Raw genomic sequence first — 15,328 nt, 5'->3', positions numbered from 1 at the left:
TACAAGGAAATTGTCCGAATCGCAGTTAGGTCCTCTGCAGCTCTTTACATCAATTACTGATGACATATGTCTTGAGGACACTAGTACGTGATTGATTAGATTCACATCTTCACTTCCTAGGATCTTCCAGGCTCCAAGATGGATTCTTTCGTGATCGAATGCTGTGCTTCTGAAAAAAAAGTTTGTTTCCTGCTGCAAATGGTACCATCATGTTTCCATTATCATTATTCTTCTCATGCAGCATGTAAATACCAGCTACTTGCTTTTGATCTTCGTCTTTTCCAACCTTACCGTTAAAGTCTCCCATGACTATTAGCATGTCGTGCTGGCTTATTTTTGTACACACCTCTGTTTCTTCTTTCTCTTTTGTTGGAGCGTATACTGAAACAATTGTCATACTTATTCCAAAATTTTCCTTTTATTCTTATTCTGTGGTTGATATTTTCATATTCTGGGAGAGTATTTCTTGCTGTTTTGGATAGTCAGAATCCTGCGCCATATTGTCCCGTGTTTTCAATTGTTCCTGATGCGGTCTCCAATAGCTAGGGGAGCAATAGTCCAGGCGCCTGGTAGCTAAAAATGAGGCTACCTGGAATTTTGGGTACACAGCGATTTTTTTGGCTTACTTTATGTTTTTTGGGTCGCTGAATCCGAATCTGAAGTTTCCGCACGCGTATCTGGTGAGTATTTTCCGCTATTTTGAAAAAATGGCCTAAAAAGGCCTTTTTTTTGCGGTTTTTTTGATATAGCGGCTACGGATGAGGAAAAGTCCCGGATTTAGCTAATGTTTTGAATAGCTGACATAATTTGGAAGAAAATGGTGTATACATATGTTAGGTTTGCTTAAAAATTGAGGAAGATACAGCATCGTGAACATCGCGCCTATTCACGTTTTCGCGGCGCACCCGTTAACGCGTGATCCGGCTCGCCGCGGTCAGCTAAGTTCCGAAGCGTTCCAAAGTTCCGAGATCCGAGGTTCCTCAATTTTTGAGCAAACCTAGCATATTCGTATACTATTTTCTTCCAAATTTTGTCAGCTATTCAAAACATTAGCTAAATCCGGGACTTTTCCTCATCCGTAGCCGCTATATCAAAAAAACCGCAAAAAAAGGCCTTTTTAGGCCATTTTTTCAAAATAGCGGAAAATGCTCACCAGATACGCGTGCGGAAACTTCAGATTCGGATTCAGCGACCCAAAAAACATAAAGTAGGCCAAAAAAATCGCTGTGTACCCAAAATTCCAGGTAGACTTACCAGGCGCCTGGACTACAATAGAAAAGAGAAAGGAATAGGACAGAGGAAAGAAGAGTAGGGCGAAGCGATCTGGCAACCTCGGAACGACGAGCTCCGGCCTATCATAGATAGCGCATGGATGGAACCCGTCGAACTCAAAGCGGCCAGTCCATAAAGAGAGAAAATGGGGATAAATCTGCATGACAGAGAGAAAATGCACTATGAGAATATGGTAAAAATAAGCACTCTACGCACTCACCGAAGTCCTCAGTCTGGTACAGCCATGCGGCGCTGAAGCGGCATGCTCTCGACGTCACGGGCGAAACCTGGCGCCATCTCACTCGCGTATGCTAGAAATCTAGCCTAGCATGGTAATAGCTCACAAGCGGGGGCGTAAGGGATCAAAAATGCGGTCATATGAGGGAAAAGGAGCGTTGATAAAAGGGCAAGGGTGCGGTTGGGCGACATGCACACTCTTATTCATACCATCATAACTAAGGCAGGAAAAAACTAAATAAGCAAGCTTGTTTTACCAAGAGCGATGGAGAAAGCAAGCAGCGATACGAGCGACGGTAACGGCGGCAAGAGCAGCGATTTCCAAAGGCAGCAGCAGGAGAAGATACAGCTGAGGCGACGAAAAATCACGACGCGTGGCGACGTTCTCGGCGTATGTGAGGCGTCGCGAGCTGAAGTCTGAAATGGCTCGCTGGGAAAGTAGGGGACAATCTCTAATCAGCTCTGATTGGCCGATCAGCCGCCTCGGGGCTTTCTCCCCCTGCTATCCTGCAAGCCCGACTTGTAGCGACAAATATAGCGAAAAAGTACGATGAAAATCGGCGCCAACAGTCCCATTGTATATCATGCTGAATTCTCTCTTGTCTATTCTTCCTTCTCCTCGCCATCTGATTTCTTAAACAGCCATGACGTCAATGGCACATGTCTGCATTTCTTTGGCTACTTCCATCATTTTTCCTACTTTCCTCATGCTTCTTACATTCCATGTGGCTAAAATGATGTCCTTGGTTTTTTTCTGTGATCCATTCTCTTTAGGTCACTTTATCCGTAAGTTGTCTGGGTACCGAGGCTTCGTCTATGTTTTCGCAGCTTGGGTGTTTTGATATAGTAGGGTTGCTAGCCCTACGCACAACCCTCCTTTTCCTGAGCTTGGGACCAGCTAGAGAAAAACGACTCGCCTCCAGGCGGAGTTACATTTCCTGTACTTAAAGGTTAAAATGTGGCCTCTCCAAGGACGTTCTTATATTTTATGATAGACTATTGAAGGAGTATTTAAAATAATCAAGGAAAAGTAGCCTTTTTAAAGAAGAATAGATTTTGCTGTATTCAAATGTTCATGATGAAGCATTAAATGCAAGAGCAAAGAATTCATCAAAACAAGTATGGACCAAAAGCAAGTAAGCACATAAGAAGCATAACTGAAGAAAAAATATGCAGAAATACACAGAATAATATCAAGCAAGTGTAAAAGCCAAGGCAGTACATATAAAGCTTTATAATATTTTCTGCTTCATAGAAAGAAGAAAGGTTAGAAAGTTGGGAAAGTCTCTCACACGTAGTATTTTTGGATTGTGAGAGAGATACTATGCGCGCACCTAAGCCACTGTGTGAAATCAGATAAGCCTACGTGCGCAAACGCTGCTCCGCCGGGGAGGGTATGCAATATTGGGGACAGATGTAAAGGCTTATATTTTAGGGAGCTCCTGTCCCCTTCCCCCAAACCCTCTCTTTCTCTAGGATCCTATCCTCCTTTCGTACCAAAGGGAACCCAGAGTGGGGCCCACAGGCATGCTCATCGATTTGAGCGCATTTGTAGGGCTTTTGCATTGGTGGGGGGGGGGGCGCAGGGAGTCCTGAGTGTTTCTTTGGGGGAGGGGTGGCTTACAAATTTTTGTGCACCCTCTCCCGACTCTGAAACATCAAAAACCACATTGCCTCATTATGCTAATGGGATATCTGCCCCAAAATCAGCAATTTTCAGCCAATTCAGGGCTACAAACCTTCAAATCGATTTTATTTTCCAGAAGCTCAACCGAATATTTTCGTTTAGGGCTTAAATTATCGTGTTCACATCCTACTTTACAGTTCCGAAGGACAATCGATGGTAACGGAGTTTCTCATTTAACATTGGTTTAAACGAACCGTGCTGGTATGCCACTTTTTCCTGTAGAATGGAGATGTTGCATGTGTGAGGGATTTGCGATTTGACCATTGGTTCTTTTGTAGAAGATCGCGAGAAACACGATGGTGCCACTGGTTTTCTCTGAAATTATCTCCCAAGCTCAAAAAAAGCTCTCAAAGTGAAGCTAAAATGGAGGGGATATCCCACCCTACCCTGAGAGTCCACCTCTACATCAAAACAAACTCTCCATGCAAAGATAGGGAGCAAATAGATTAGCAGTGATGCCGTGTTTTCAGTTTTGGAGTCCCCAAATAAAGTGGCAACCCTGCTAATGTATTTGCTCCCTATCTTTGCATGGAGAGTTTATTTTGATGTAGAAGTGGACTCTCAGGGTAGGGTGGGATATCCCCTCCATTTTAGCTTCACTTTGAGAGCTTTTTTTGAGCTTGGGAGTTGATTTCAGAGAAAACCAGTGGCACCATCGTGTTTCTTGCGAACTTCTACATAAGAATCAATGGTCAAATCGTAAATCCCTCACACATGCAACCTCTCCATTTACGTCAATATTGCGACTAATGAGCAATTTTCGAAGGGGGCTCTGTCCTCTCCTTAGGGAGTTACTTTTGTGCTTGAGTGGGTCAATTTGTACTCTTTGGGGTCAGTTAAGGTTTGAATCTGTTGTGCACTTCAATTTGGATGCAATCAACTTGCGATTTGGAAAAAAACCCTAATTTTTAGAATTGAGCCCCCCCCCCCCTGCCCCCCCCCCAAGGGAAACAAGGAGGGCTTCGGGACTGGGAAATTCGGGTTTCGTGGGGTCGATAACATCATGAAGCAGCTTTTTCTGAAGAATCTTGCTACCAAAGAGAAATTATGGAGGGGGAGTTGTTTTGCTCCCTCTCTAGGAGCTCATTTTTGGGCCTGAGATGGCCCAATTTTTAGGAAATTTTCCATACTTTTCAATTCTGATAAAATTTAATTGTATTCGGTCAGGAACCTCGACTTTTAGGATCGCGAGCCCCCTTTCTCCCGAAGGAGGTTGGGGGGGGGGGGGATAATGAAATTCTGGTTCCTTGGGGTCAATTCCCCTTTCATCCCCGCAGCCCCTGTCTTCCTACCACCTAAAAAAACTGAGAAAAAAGCCTGGTATGGGTGGTCCAGGACATCCTGTATAGCCCTGACGGTGCTTAATTCACGCAACTAATCTCTAAAATGCAGCAGGTTGTATCATTTGAAAGTACGATCATTAAACCGAGTTCCTTTTTGTCCAAATTGGGTTTCTATCGCATTTTTTACTTTAATCCTGGAACTGGAACAGAAATATTTTCGTTTTAGAATAACTCGAAATTGATTTTGGTTCCAAAAAAATTGTTTTGATGAAATTTAAATGTGTGTATATACTTATTGTTGAGATGGATTTATTTTTTTCTCACTCTTTCAGAGTCTGGATGGACTCAACAGAGACAGATGACTGTAAGCAGTGACTCTGATAGTGAAGGTCATAGCATCAAAAATAACACAACAAAAAAGAGTGGCCTCAAAACACTTGGCAGCTCAAGTGGATCTGATGTTGCAGTCCATGAGGGTGCTGACGATTCATCTGATGCAGAGCAAACGGCCTCTGATCTAACGCATGAACATTTAAGTCATGCAAATAATGATGATGATATTCACAGGTAACCAATGTAATTCTTTGTTTATTCTCAATTGACTTGGCCCCTAGCTCTTTGACACAGGCAGTTACCCAATGATGATGTCTTCCTCAATTTTGAGAGCAGTTTTTCACCTGATGCATATTTCCGCTCATGTTAGTTCATCAGCTGCCTTTTCAGAATGCAGATGGCTCGGATCAATTGAAAAGGAAGAAATACACTCTGATGTTCTACAGGAAAAGTCAACAGGTACAACTGCAAATACATAAAAGTTCATGCAAGAGATAATTTTCAGCCAGTCGTGTCCTCATTGTTGCTGAGTGAGCCTTTAGTCCTGTTTCGTGATTAGCTGATCAACGAAATTATACCCATCACTGATCAGTGACATTAATAAGCATGGTCAATCCACAGGATAGTTGCTCAAGCAGACTATATGGATCAATTTTGGTAGTTTGATAGAATGTTAAACCAATAATTCCCGCCAATTAGTTGGATGAAACTTCTGAGACAAATTGAAATACTTAAATGTAGCTGCAAAGCAACTATATTTTCGAGTTATCCTTGACAATAGTCTACCAGTGCTTAAAAGATACTTTTATGTTCAGTTAGCTAAGCAACTCTGCTTTTTTATTCACTGTGATGTACTCAAAAAGGAAATTTGATCTTGAAACTTGTATCTTTTTCACCTAATAATTTGTTGCCTGTCTAATTAATGTACATTCTCCTCATAAATGTGAATCAGTTAGACTATGCTTGATGTTTAAGACACAAACTGCCATGAATTCAATGGTCCATCGTAGTAACTAATCACACAAAAGCCAGTGTTCTACCTTTGAACCTCTGCTTCAGATGAAAGCTCACAAATAGCCCATGGCAGAAAGCAAGGACTTCAAAGTAGACTAATTGAAAGTATCCCATGCTACTGGCAGGCGTGGCAGTCAGTGTATTAAACATTGTCGTCTGAACATTAATTACTCCTGCTTATCTTTCCTCTTCTTTTTTTCAGAACAATTGCATCATCGTAGATCATTCTCTCCCAGCAAAGATCCTTTTACTCGTGCAGCTTTAAATATAATAGTATTAATTTCATCCCTCCTCCTGTTATGAATAATTTACATGTTATTTTTTTATCACGCCTAATTTGTATTTCCCTTCATTGTATATTTCCTGAGAATTCCCCTAGAAGCTGTAAAAATCTATTTTATTATCTTTGTTTTCATTCAAAATTCTGTGTCTATCAATTCTTCCTACAAGTATAAATGTATGCGTCTATAAATGACCTGCACTGATTTCCAATGTTACATGGTGGTAATTGCTATGCCCGCTGTGTGTAAAAAAAATTTTACCGTGTCTAATAAGCGTAAGTTTTTTACAAAATAGGTAAAAATCGGCAAGTTCATTTTGGTAGGAAGCTGCAGGTAACAAAGGTTACCTGTAGAGGTAGGCGTCCATAGCACTATAGTTTGCCTGACTAAAAATTATTTTTATTTCCAATATTGGGAGCAATTTGTACTGCAAAAATACAAATGACACCGCCACAATAATAGTAGGTCTGTGATTTTGGCAATGAGTCAGTCAAGTCATTTTTTTTTATTGTGTCATTCAAAAGTAGTAAGTGACCGAAGCTTACAGTTTTTTTCCTAAATTTTTTTTTATGACTGCAAACGGAAGAAAACTTTATTTGAAAGTGCCAAAAATTAGGGTGGCCCAAAACGGCGTTAGAACCGCGCGCTCGTAGGTTTCGAATGTACCCGTCACGATCAATATGGCGGCGGAATGCGTAGTGGAAGAATACACGGCGGCGTCGCGTTGGCGGTGTGTTTTTGTTGGTTAATTGGAGATTATGTTGTAATTTGTTTGAGATTCATACCCATGGTTCTTAATTCTCTAAGCTTTTCAATCAGAATACGATATAGATTTATACCTATAGGATACGAAACATTCACAAAGAACTTACTTAACCTCAAACGAGAAATCGTCATGTCAACAACGGCAGCGTGGCGGTAGTAAGCAGAGTGTCTGTGAGAAAATGACTTCCTATTAAAATTAAACCAACCCAAAAAGTTAAAAGACATTCAGAAAGGAAAACCAAAACTAATAGAAAATACAAAATGAGAAGAACAGGAAAAAACATAAGGAATCAGCCCCAAAACATTAATAAATAAAATAAACAAAAATAAAGAAATAAATAAAAATATTCCAACTTTTATTTTATTCTGCATTAAAAGTGCAATCTGCATTCAAAGTGAAAGCCGCCAAAAACGTTCGCAAATTAAACTTCATGTATTATCTTTTAATGAAGAATTTTAATTAGCATGTAAATTTCCCCATCCAAAGTATATTTAAATTCCTCCAATGGGATATTTAATTAAGAAAAAATCGAGAAATTCTAATTTTTGAAGGACAGACCTACATTTTTTTTTTTTCATAGTGAATCGGATGTATTTATCCTAAAAGAAACTCTGTAGCTCGCAAATCTTATGCCTATAGCTCCTTTTAGTACAAAAGTTCCTTTTAGTACAAATATGTCCAATTATTGCATCTTTAATACAGTGAATGCAAGTATCTTTAACATGATTAAAAGTTATCACATAAAGGATGGTCAATTTACCAATATTAAATTGAATTGAAGTTGTGTTTATATTGTATAACTTCCAGTTATGGTTGAAATTACATAGCGTTTTCTGTTTTTGTAGTGGGTAAGATGTTTTTCCGTACAAAGTTCTATTTACACTCGTAACTTTAACTTAAAAAACAAAGACAAAACATTCTGGCTTTTGGTGAAATATTTTGAGTTTTTAAATATTTGCTCTAGTTTATAAGTTGTTGAAGTAACCGTTTTTTTGCAGTCACTTTTGAACAATTTAGAAGGAAGCTCAGATTCCTATATTGTTCACAAGTAGGCTCAAAAGCACATTCAAATAGGCAAGTTAATTTTTTCTCAATCAGTCAATTGATTTCTCCTCGAGGGAAAAATAGAACATAAAAAACCAACCACCCTTGAATTCTGTCTGGGAATAGTAGTTGGACAAAAATTTAGGCACACTCCATAGCCTATGCCCCTCCTAATACTTGCATTCTCTGAACTTGTGCTGAAAAAGTAAGTATGATGGATTAAAGGGATTTTTTTTTAGTATTTTGATCTAGACGATGTCCTGTGCATCTGTCCGCAGATTCATACCAATCACTCAGCACACAGTAATTGTTTTTTTTTTAAAAAAAAACAAACAAACCAGCAGCTTGGAAAGAGCAGCACAAAAGAGCTCTTGAGTGAGCAGCTCTAAAAGATTTTGTCAGTCAATTTTCTGTGCATAAACAATGTATTTCTGCCCTACATATTCACCCTAAAAATAAAACTGTGACTCACTGTCTTGCCTGTAATGATCTAGGTGGAAGATGTCGGTCTGCTTGGTCGAAAGTGAACATTTCACATACACGGTGCTGGAAAAGTCCGGTCCACCCCCTCTAAAATTTTACCCAATGCATATTTTGTAACGAAACATTGGGCATGTTCATGAATCAATGTTAGCTACTTTTCCAGCCCACCGAAATTTTCGGGGACCCCCAGAGGGAGCTCCGGACTCTGACTCCCTTTTTTCAAATTCCCCCCCCCCTTTTGCGACGGTTCAATCAAAAAATAATTTAAAAAAATTCGCGCAAACTGCAGTTCCCCATTTTGACTTCTGACAAAACGGCGGCCGGTCAAAGTTCGAGGAATGGCAAATCCAAATCTCCCAAAATTTGGGTGAAACTTGGTACGCGGGGGTCCTCTGGCACGAGAAAACCGAATTCGGTATTAGTCTTAAGGGAAACTGCTAATATATTGCCCAATTACTCATTTTTCGTCAGTGGCCACCTAAAAGGGCGTTTTGAAAAACCAACGCCGGATTCGAGTTTCTTGTACCAAACAACCCCTGATACCAACTTTAATGCAAATCCATGGGTAAGCAATTTAGATACTTGTTGTTTTCCTGTTGACCGCCATGTTTTTACCCACCATTTCGAAAAAATTCATTTTTTCCGAAATGCCGAAAACGAATGCCAACTTCTCTTTTCTCTTGCCAGAAAACCCAACAAGTTTCACTCGAATCTTGGGAGATTTGAATTAGCTGTACTTCGAGCTTTGACCAGCTGCTGTTTTGTCCAAAGTCAAAATGGCGAACTGCAGTAGGCGCTATTTTTTTCCCCCTCTTTTGATTGAGGTACCTATCGCAAGAGGGAGGGGGGGCATTTGAAAAAAGGAATGAACATGCCCAAAGTCTCGTTTCAAAATATAAATTAGGTAAAATTTTAGAGGGGGTGGATCGAACTTTGGGACAACCTGTAAATTAATTGGTTCAGGAGGATCATTAGGTTCCATTTAGGAAATCACTTGGAGCCGGGACATTCCCAACAAAAAAGCTCACACAGTAATATCAGAAAAACAATAGGAATTATCTTTTTTTGTTTTATTCTTGTGTATAAAAACTTCATTATATGAGGTGAATTTTCATCCAACTTCTCTTACTCAATTTTGTACAGCACTAAGAGGAAGTTGACGTTTCCTATTTACTTCTCTGTCCATTAGGAAATCAATCAAGACAATTGGAAGTTTGTATCTTCATGCATTTTTAAGTTTACTTTTGAATTCATCTAAAATCGTAGCTTTATCTTCCAGCATCGAAAATTTACATCAGAAGAACAGTTATTTTTTAAGTTCCCTTGTGAGGGAGCCATTTTTTACAGCTACTAACAAGGAGGAAACTCCAAGAATTTGCGTCTGATTTTGATGAAATTTTTATAGGAAAATGTAATCCTTGGGAAACTATAAGATGTGGTACAACTTCACGCATCACTGGGCTGTAGGAAAGCTGTTGTGAATCTTCGAAAATTGTAAATTTTAAGCTAGCTAACGGGTCACTCTACCAACTAGATGCATATTTGCTACAAACAGTCGTGTTGTGGGAGTCAGCAAGTATATTACAGTGTTATGTTTTGCAAACTTTTTGCAGCGTAGGACAAGGTTCGGATCCTCAGAAACATGAGATTTATTTTCTGTATTTTCAACTTCCATTCTGTCAAGTTTAGTTACTCGTCAGTTATTGCTGCCTTTTTGTAAGGAAAATCAATGTATTATAATCCTAAATAATCCCATTTTAATGATAATCTGTTATTGTCAACTGTCTTTTATTCATGACATGGTCTCCTCCTGTTTCTAAAAGTGTCCCCTGAAAGTTCAAAAAAGGGGCTCAGAACGTTCTACTAGGCGTAATGCTAAGAGTTACAGAGAAAAGAATCCTCACACAAAAGAAGAAAAAATCTTTTTCATCTTTGCATTTTTCTTCATGCCAATGTTTATTTTGTTTGTTGGTTTGTTTTTAGTTGAGGGGGTTTTTGCTCTAATTCTTTGCTGTACACCAAACACATATTCAAGGCCTCTTTATTTTGACATTTTCCTCGAAAATTAAGGAAAACCCAACCATGAGCAGAGGAAGATTCACCAATCGGAATTTTCTATAAAATTTTTATTCAGTCATAAAACGTTAATTTTCCTCTAAACAGACCAGAAAAACGGATAAGTAATTGAACATGACTAGATAGACATTAGGAGGATGTGAGTAAATCTAATGTCCATAGAGACCAAACCTGTGCCCCTCGCAACAAATTACTCTCAATCCAATCAGGATCGAACGCCCTTCCAACATGGCAAATGACCCGTGAAATGTAGCGCTACAATCCACTTGACCACCATCACAACATGGCCGCTCATTGTGAACATTTGGTGTATGAGCATGACCCTATCGCTCGATCAGAATTTACAGTTTTTTCAAACTCACTGTGGCCTTCTCACCGCCACTAAGTATGAGCTGTAGTGCCTCATGTTTTAATTTCCTAAGGACCACATTTTTCCCAATTTTCATCAAAATCCGCTGCAGACACCAGCCTCCTTTTTGTAGGTATATCAGAATCTATAAAAATGAACATTATCGCTAATCTGAATTTTTGTCAGGGCTGTTTGTAAGAACAAAATAATTTTTAGTATTCTAGTGAGAGTGCTTTTTTAAATTTTATCTTATCAGCCGTTTAATTTTTGATCACCTTTTTTGTTGTTTTAACTATGATTAATGATGTTCAGATTTCACTTGTTTTCTGCATAATTGGTGGTGTCGTATTTTTTCTTTTGTTTGTAGAGCTCGTCGATATTTTTCGCTCATCAACCATGGAACATTACCTTTTCTATCTACTTCCATGTTTTAAATATTTTAACCATCAGGAGGTGTAGCTTCAATCTAATCATATATCGCTGCTACAGATATTATATGGTGTGGAGGCATTTTGATAGTGTTGCAATTCATAGTCATTCATTTTTCTGGCCCTAACAAAATCAATGTCAAAATGAGATGGTTTCTTTCGCTTGCAAAGCTTTTTGTATACATTTTTTGAAGATTTAAGTGGTGAAATGTATCTATGTCTATCAAACAGCTTTAATATTTTTATTTTTTTTTTAATATTTATATGATTGAAAGATATTTTATGCAATTAAAGGTAAGTTTTTCTGCTTCAAGTTTCCAGTGAATTATCTCTTTTAGTTTAAGGAAAATTATTAGCAATGGGAGTTGGTATGAAGGTCTGACTCGGTGTCCTTATATTGAAAACAAACGAGGTTATTTTCAAGGATAAAAAACACTCTGAGTCCTCTTAACTTTCCAACAATTTTTTTTTCTGTTTCTATTCACTTTTCCTTTTTTTCTTCTTTTGGATCAGTGTATGGAAATGTAACAAAATGTATATGTGAGAACAAGAAACAGCGTTTAGTTTCAATATGAAGGGTTCTCAGAAAGCTAAATGGATAGACATTATAATTCTATCTACCCTTTGAAAATATCTTCAAAATCTCGCACAGTACTGGTTTGGAATTGCTCCTATGATGTACCTCTAAACATAGATGTAGTTTCCTAAGTTAACCAATAGTCAATGATGAAAACCATGGAAGACTACATACCTTGAAGAGGCAGGGGCGACATTTGAGAGGAACAGGATAAGCATGCTGAATGAACGGATATAAAATGAGTAGTTAAATGGTCAGTTGATCAGCTGGGCTTTTATCATCAGTGCACAGGTGCTCAAAAACTCAAAAATCTGAAATTCTGCTAATGTCGCCCTTTGTAAATAGAGCACATATGGCTGAACAGTTGCATCATCTGTACGGAGAGCAAAAAATTTAAGGCTCAAGTCCATCCAGGACCAAAATTTTTTATTACGTATTTTAAAATAAATCTTTGACATTACAATGTTTCGTATTTATTATTTTATATTATTGTCATTTCATGAATGCTATCTGTTTATTAAACCATAACAACATCAAAACCACCATTAACTAGACAGTTGGGTTGGTTTTTATTGATCCTATTTGAATATCCTGCTTTAGTATGAGCGCATCAAGAGTCCAGTTCGACATCCACTTAGCACGCATCGCTACTGCTGATGAAGTAGTCCTTGCCAGGATCCACGCTTTTCTCTGTGGTTTTTTTGTTGCAGCCAGGCTGCATTCTCTCGAATGTATTGCTTTTTATAGGCATGTTTATTCCAGGTGTGTAGTCTTTCGTGTTAAAATTTATGTACTTGACAAGTGGCTCTTAAAAAATCATCAGAATGATTAAATGAATGGTATTTCTGAACTTTTTTTTTACTCTTTTGTTTCGTTGTTTTAATCATCGTTTGGTTTTATTAGTTGCCTAGTATCGTCTAGATTTTTTTCCGCAAGGAAGTAATCCTAGTTTCCCAGTTTCAGATCCCTCAAATGAAATGTATCTACTTTTTAATTCCATTCTTTTTAAACCTTTCCTGAGCCAAACTATTGTGCAAACCTTTATTTTTCTGGAAAAATTTCTGTAAGATTTGAGACTTACACATTCATTTCACTGCAATCATTGTTACATTTACTGATTAACTCAAAACTAAACGACTTAGTAAAAATATTTCTGAAATAGTTTTTCGGGCCAATCTATCTTTCATTTAAAATTTACCAAAGAAACTTTTAATTAAAAGCATCGTATTTTCTGATTGTTTTGAATGACCTCTGTAAGCACAAAGACCTCCGAAAGAAATTTACTTCAAACCTTTAAACATTTTTTACTTTTATTTTTTTGTGCACTTCAATTATCCACGAGGGATAATCTTGCGCTTTACCGTCCCTTAAGTCCCCCCCTCTGTCCCTAATCAAGCCAGCTTCAGATACCCTTGTTTGAGACCATCAAACTCGGGTCACCTGGCCGGGAATCAAACCCGGGACCTCCCCATCATAGAGCAAGCACTACAACCACTACACCACAGGAGGACAACTGTCTATCGGCAATTCATAAATAATACAAAGTCGTCCGAACAGTAAGGTTCCCTACTCTGAATCTTCCGAACGAAAAGACGTAATCGGTAGAAGGAAAAAAAAAGTGCTAGGCATACTCTAAGCTTTGAAACAAGTTCTAGTTTTTGAAAATTGGTCAAGGGGTGCGTGGGAAAACTCGATCTCACTGAGACAACCATGCACTATGGTCCCAATCCGCTCGGGAGCGCTCAAAAATCGATATTTATGAAATTGGACGACATGTTTTTTTCAAGTCAAAATTGATAAATATAGTATCTACGGGTCATAAACTACACGTAGTATACCTCAAAAAAATTTCTAGTCACTTTGAAAGTGTCACAAACTGTGCAAATAGTCGGATACGTATTTTCTGACCCGTGAAGTGGCTATTTCTAACAAAGCGTTCGGAGCCTCTCCTGAATCATGAAATGGTCTCTCAGAATTCTTGCTTATACCATTTTGTAGAGGACTTTAAGAGGATTGCAACGCACTAATTACAATTTTTCTCCGAGGCATTCTGACACATCCCACACAAGGTAGAAGTTGGATACCTATTTTTCATAGAAAAAAATGCCGATTTTCCCCACGAACTTTCATCTTAAAAAAAAGTCACCAAAGGTCACCTAATGAGACACCTTTAGGGAGCTTCTACACATCCTTGGGAAGCTGCAGTAAAAGTATTTCGTGCTTCGGTTTGCTTTTTCTCGAGAAATCGAATTTACTAGGTCCCTATAAGTCGGTGGCTAAAATAACAGTATTTAGCAAGTTTAGCCATCGATCAATCTGCTGTCGTCTTAAACTTTTTCGAGGCATGCAACACCTCCAAAAACGTGCTTAAGTAGTCTCTATGAATCCTTAAGAAGGATTTTAAACCAAAAATTGTTGGTTCTTCTTGCTTTTTGGACGAATTTTGAATATTTTTCGTATCTGCGTGTTTCCTTCAAAATACTGTTTTGCAACTCTGGAAAGCCCCTCGAAAAATATTCTGAGACATTTGGCACCTTCAGAGACACTTTTAAGTCGTTTCTGCAGATCCTTAGAAAGGCAACCGAACCAAAAATAATTGCTTCCGCCTGCTTTTTCGACCAAATTTGGATTTTTTACGTGACAACGTGTTTGCCCCAGAAAAACTCAATTTTTTGCCCTGAAAAACACCTATAGTTGCAAGCTTAACACGTGCTAAGCACTTTTGCATCTACAGAGACGCACTTATGTAGCCTCTATGAATCTTTTTGAGGTTGACCGTTTCGAAAAAAATTTGGTTCCCCCTACTTTTTGAGATTTTTTGAAAAGTTTTCCGTTTCGCAGTTTTATCTTTAAAAATGCTCTTTTCAATCCTAGAAAGTACCTATTGATGTAAAATTTCTTACTCCCCGAATATTTATCAATTTTTGATTGAATTTTTCTTAACGTGACAATATTGCACCCTCGCTCTTCAACATTGTTATGTACCCGATTTGCGTTTTCCGTCAAATCAACATAAAGAAAAGTCTTCTCTGAAGCATTATTTCGACATTTTTAAAACACAAATGAATTTTAGATCTATTTCATTTTTTTCAGTTTAGTTTTCCTTTAAAAAAAAAAAAAAAATTGGGGGGGGAGGGGTGTCAAAAAATTAAAACGTCCTTAATTTTGCATGAACTGAACATGTATGTGCAATGAACGCATGGTTTTCATCCAATCTAAGCAAGTATAAACAAGCCAATCGTATGGCAGTTTGTGATTTATGTGAAAAAATGACAGTAACTTTTGCAAATGATTTTTTAGGGAAAAGCGGAGGTCAAATTCGGATTCAGCGCATCAAAATCATGAGGAAAACATATCTTAAATGTATTTATACTCAAACGGAGAGCCGCTATGATTTTTGATCACTGAAAAGTGAATTGGGACCATAGTGCCACGTGTCACCGCGTGCCTACCTCCAGGGTTGTGGGTGCGTGAAGAGTCGATTATTTCAAACTAAGT

General features: G+C 38.3%; 1 protein-coding gene across 12 annotated transcripts in view; it reads left to right on the top strand.

Annotated features, from left to right (window-relative positions):
• The window catches only part of LOC109042363 (uncharacterized), a 270,886-nt gene extending 257,758 nt beyond the window's left edge, over nt 1–13,128 (top strand). For 11 of the 12 annotated variants that reach the window (XM_072300324.1, XM_072300329.1, XM_072300321.1 and 8 more), the window contains 2 exons: nt 4,812–5,046; nt 6,029–13,128. In XM_072300324.1, the coding sequence (XP_072156425.1) occupies nt 4,812–5,046; nt 6,029–6,047 (254 nt within the window). In that variant the 3' untranslated portion in view covers nt 6,048–13,128. Of the gene's footprint in view, nt 1–4,811; nt 5,047–6,028 lie in introns of those variants that run through there. The other variant, XM_072300352.1, reaches the window with a different exon arrangement.
• Nucleotides 13,129–15,328: the final 2,200 nt, after the last annotated feature.

Source organism: Bemisia tabaci, chromosome 1 (assembly GCF_918797505.1).
Source record: "Bemisia tabaci chromosome 1, PGI_BMITA_v3".
In the NCBI taxonomy this organism is placed as follows: Eukaryota; Metazoa; Arthropoda; class Insecta; order Hemiptera; family Aleyrodidae; genus Bemisia; species Bemisia tabaci.
The sequence above is the reverse complement of the archived record's forward strand: the minus strand, read 5'-3'. Positions and strand labels throughout refer to the sequence as shown.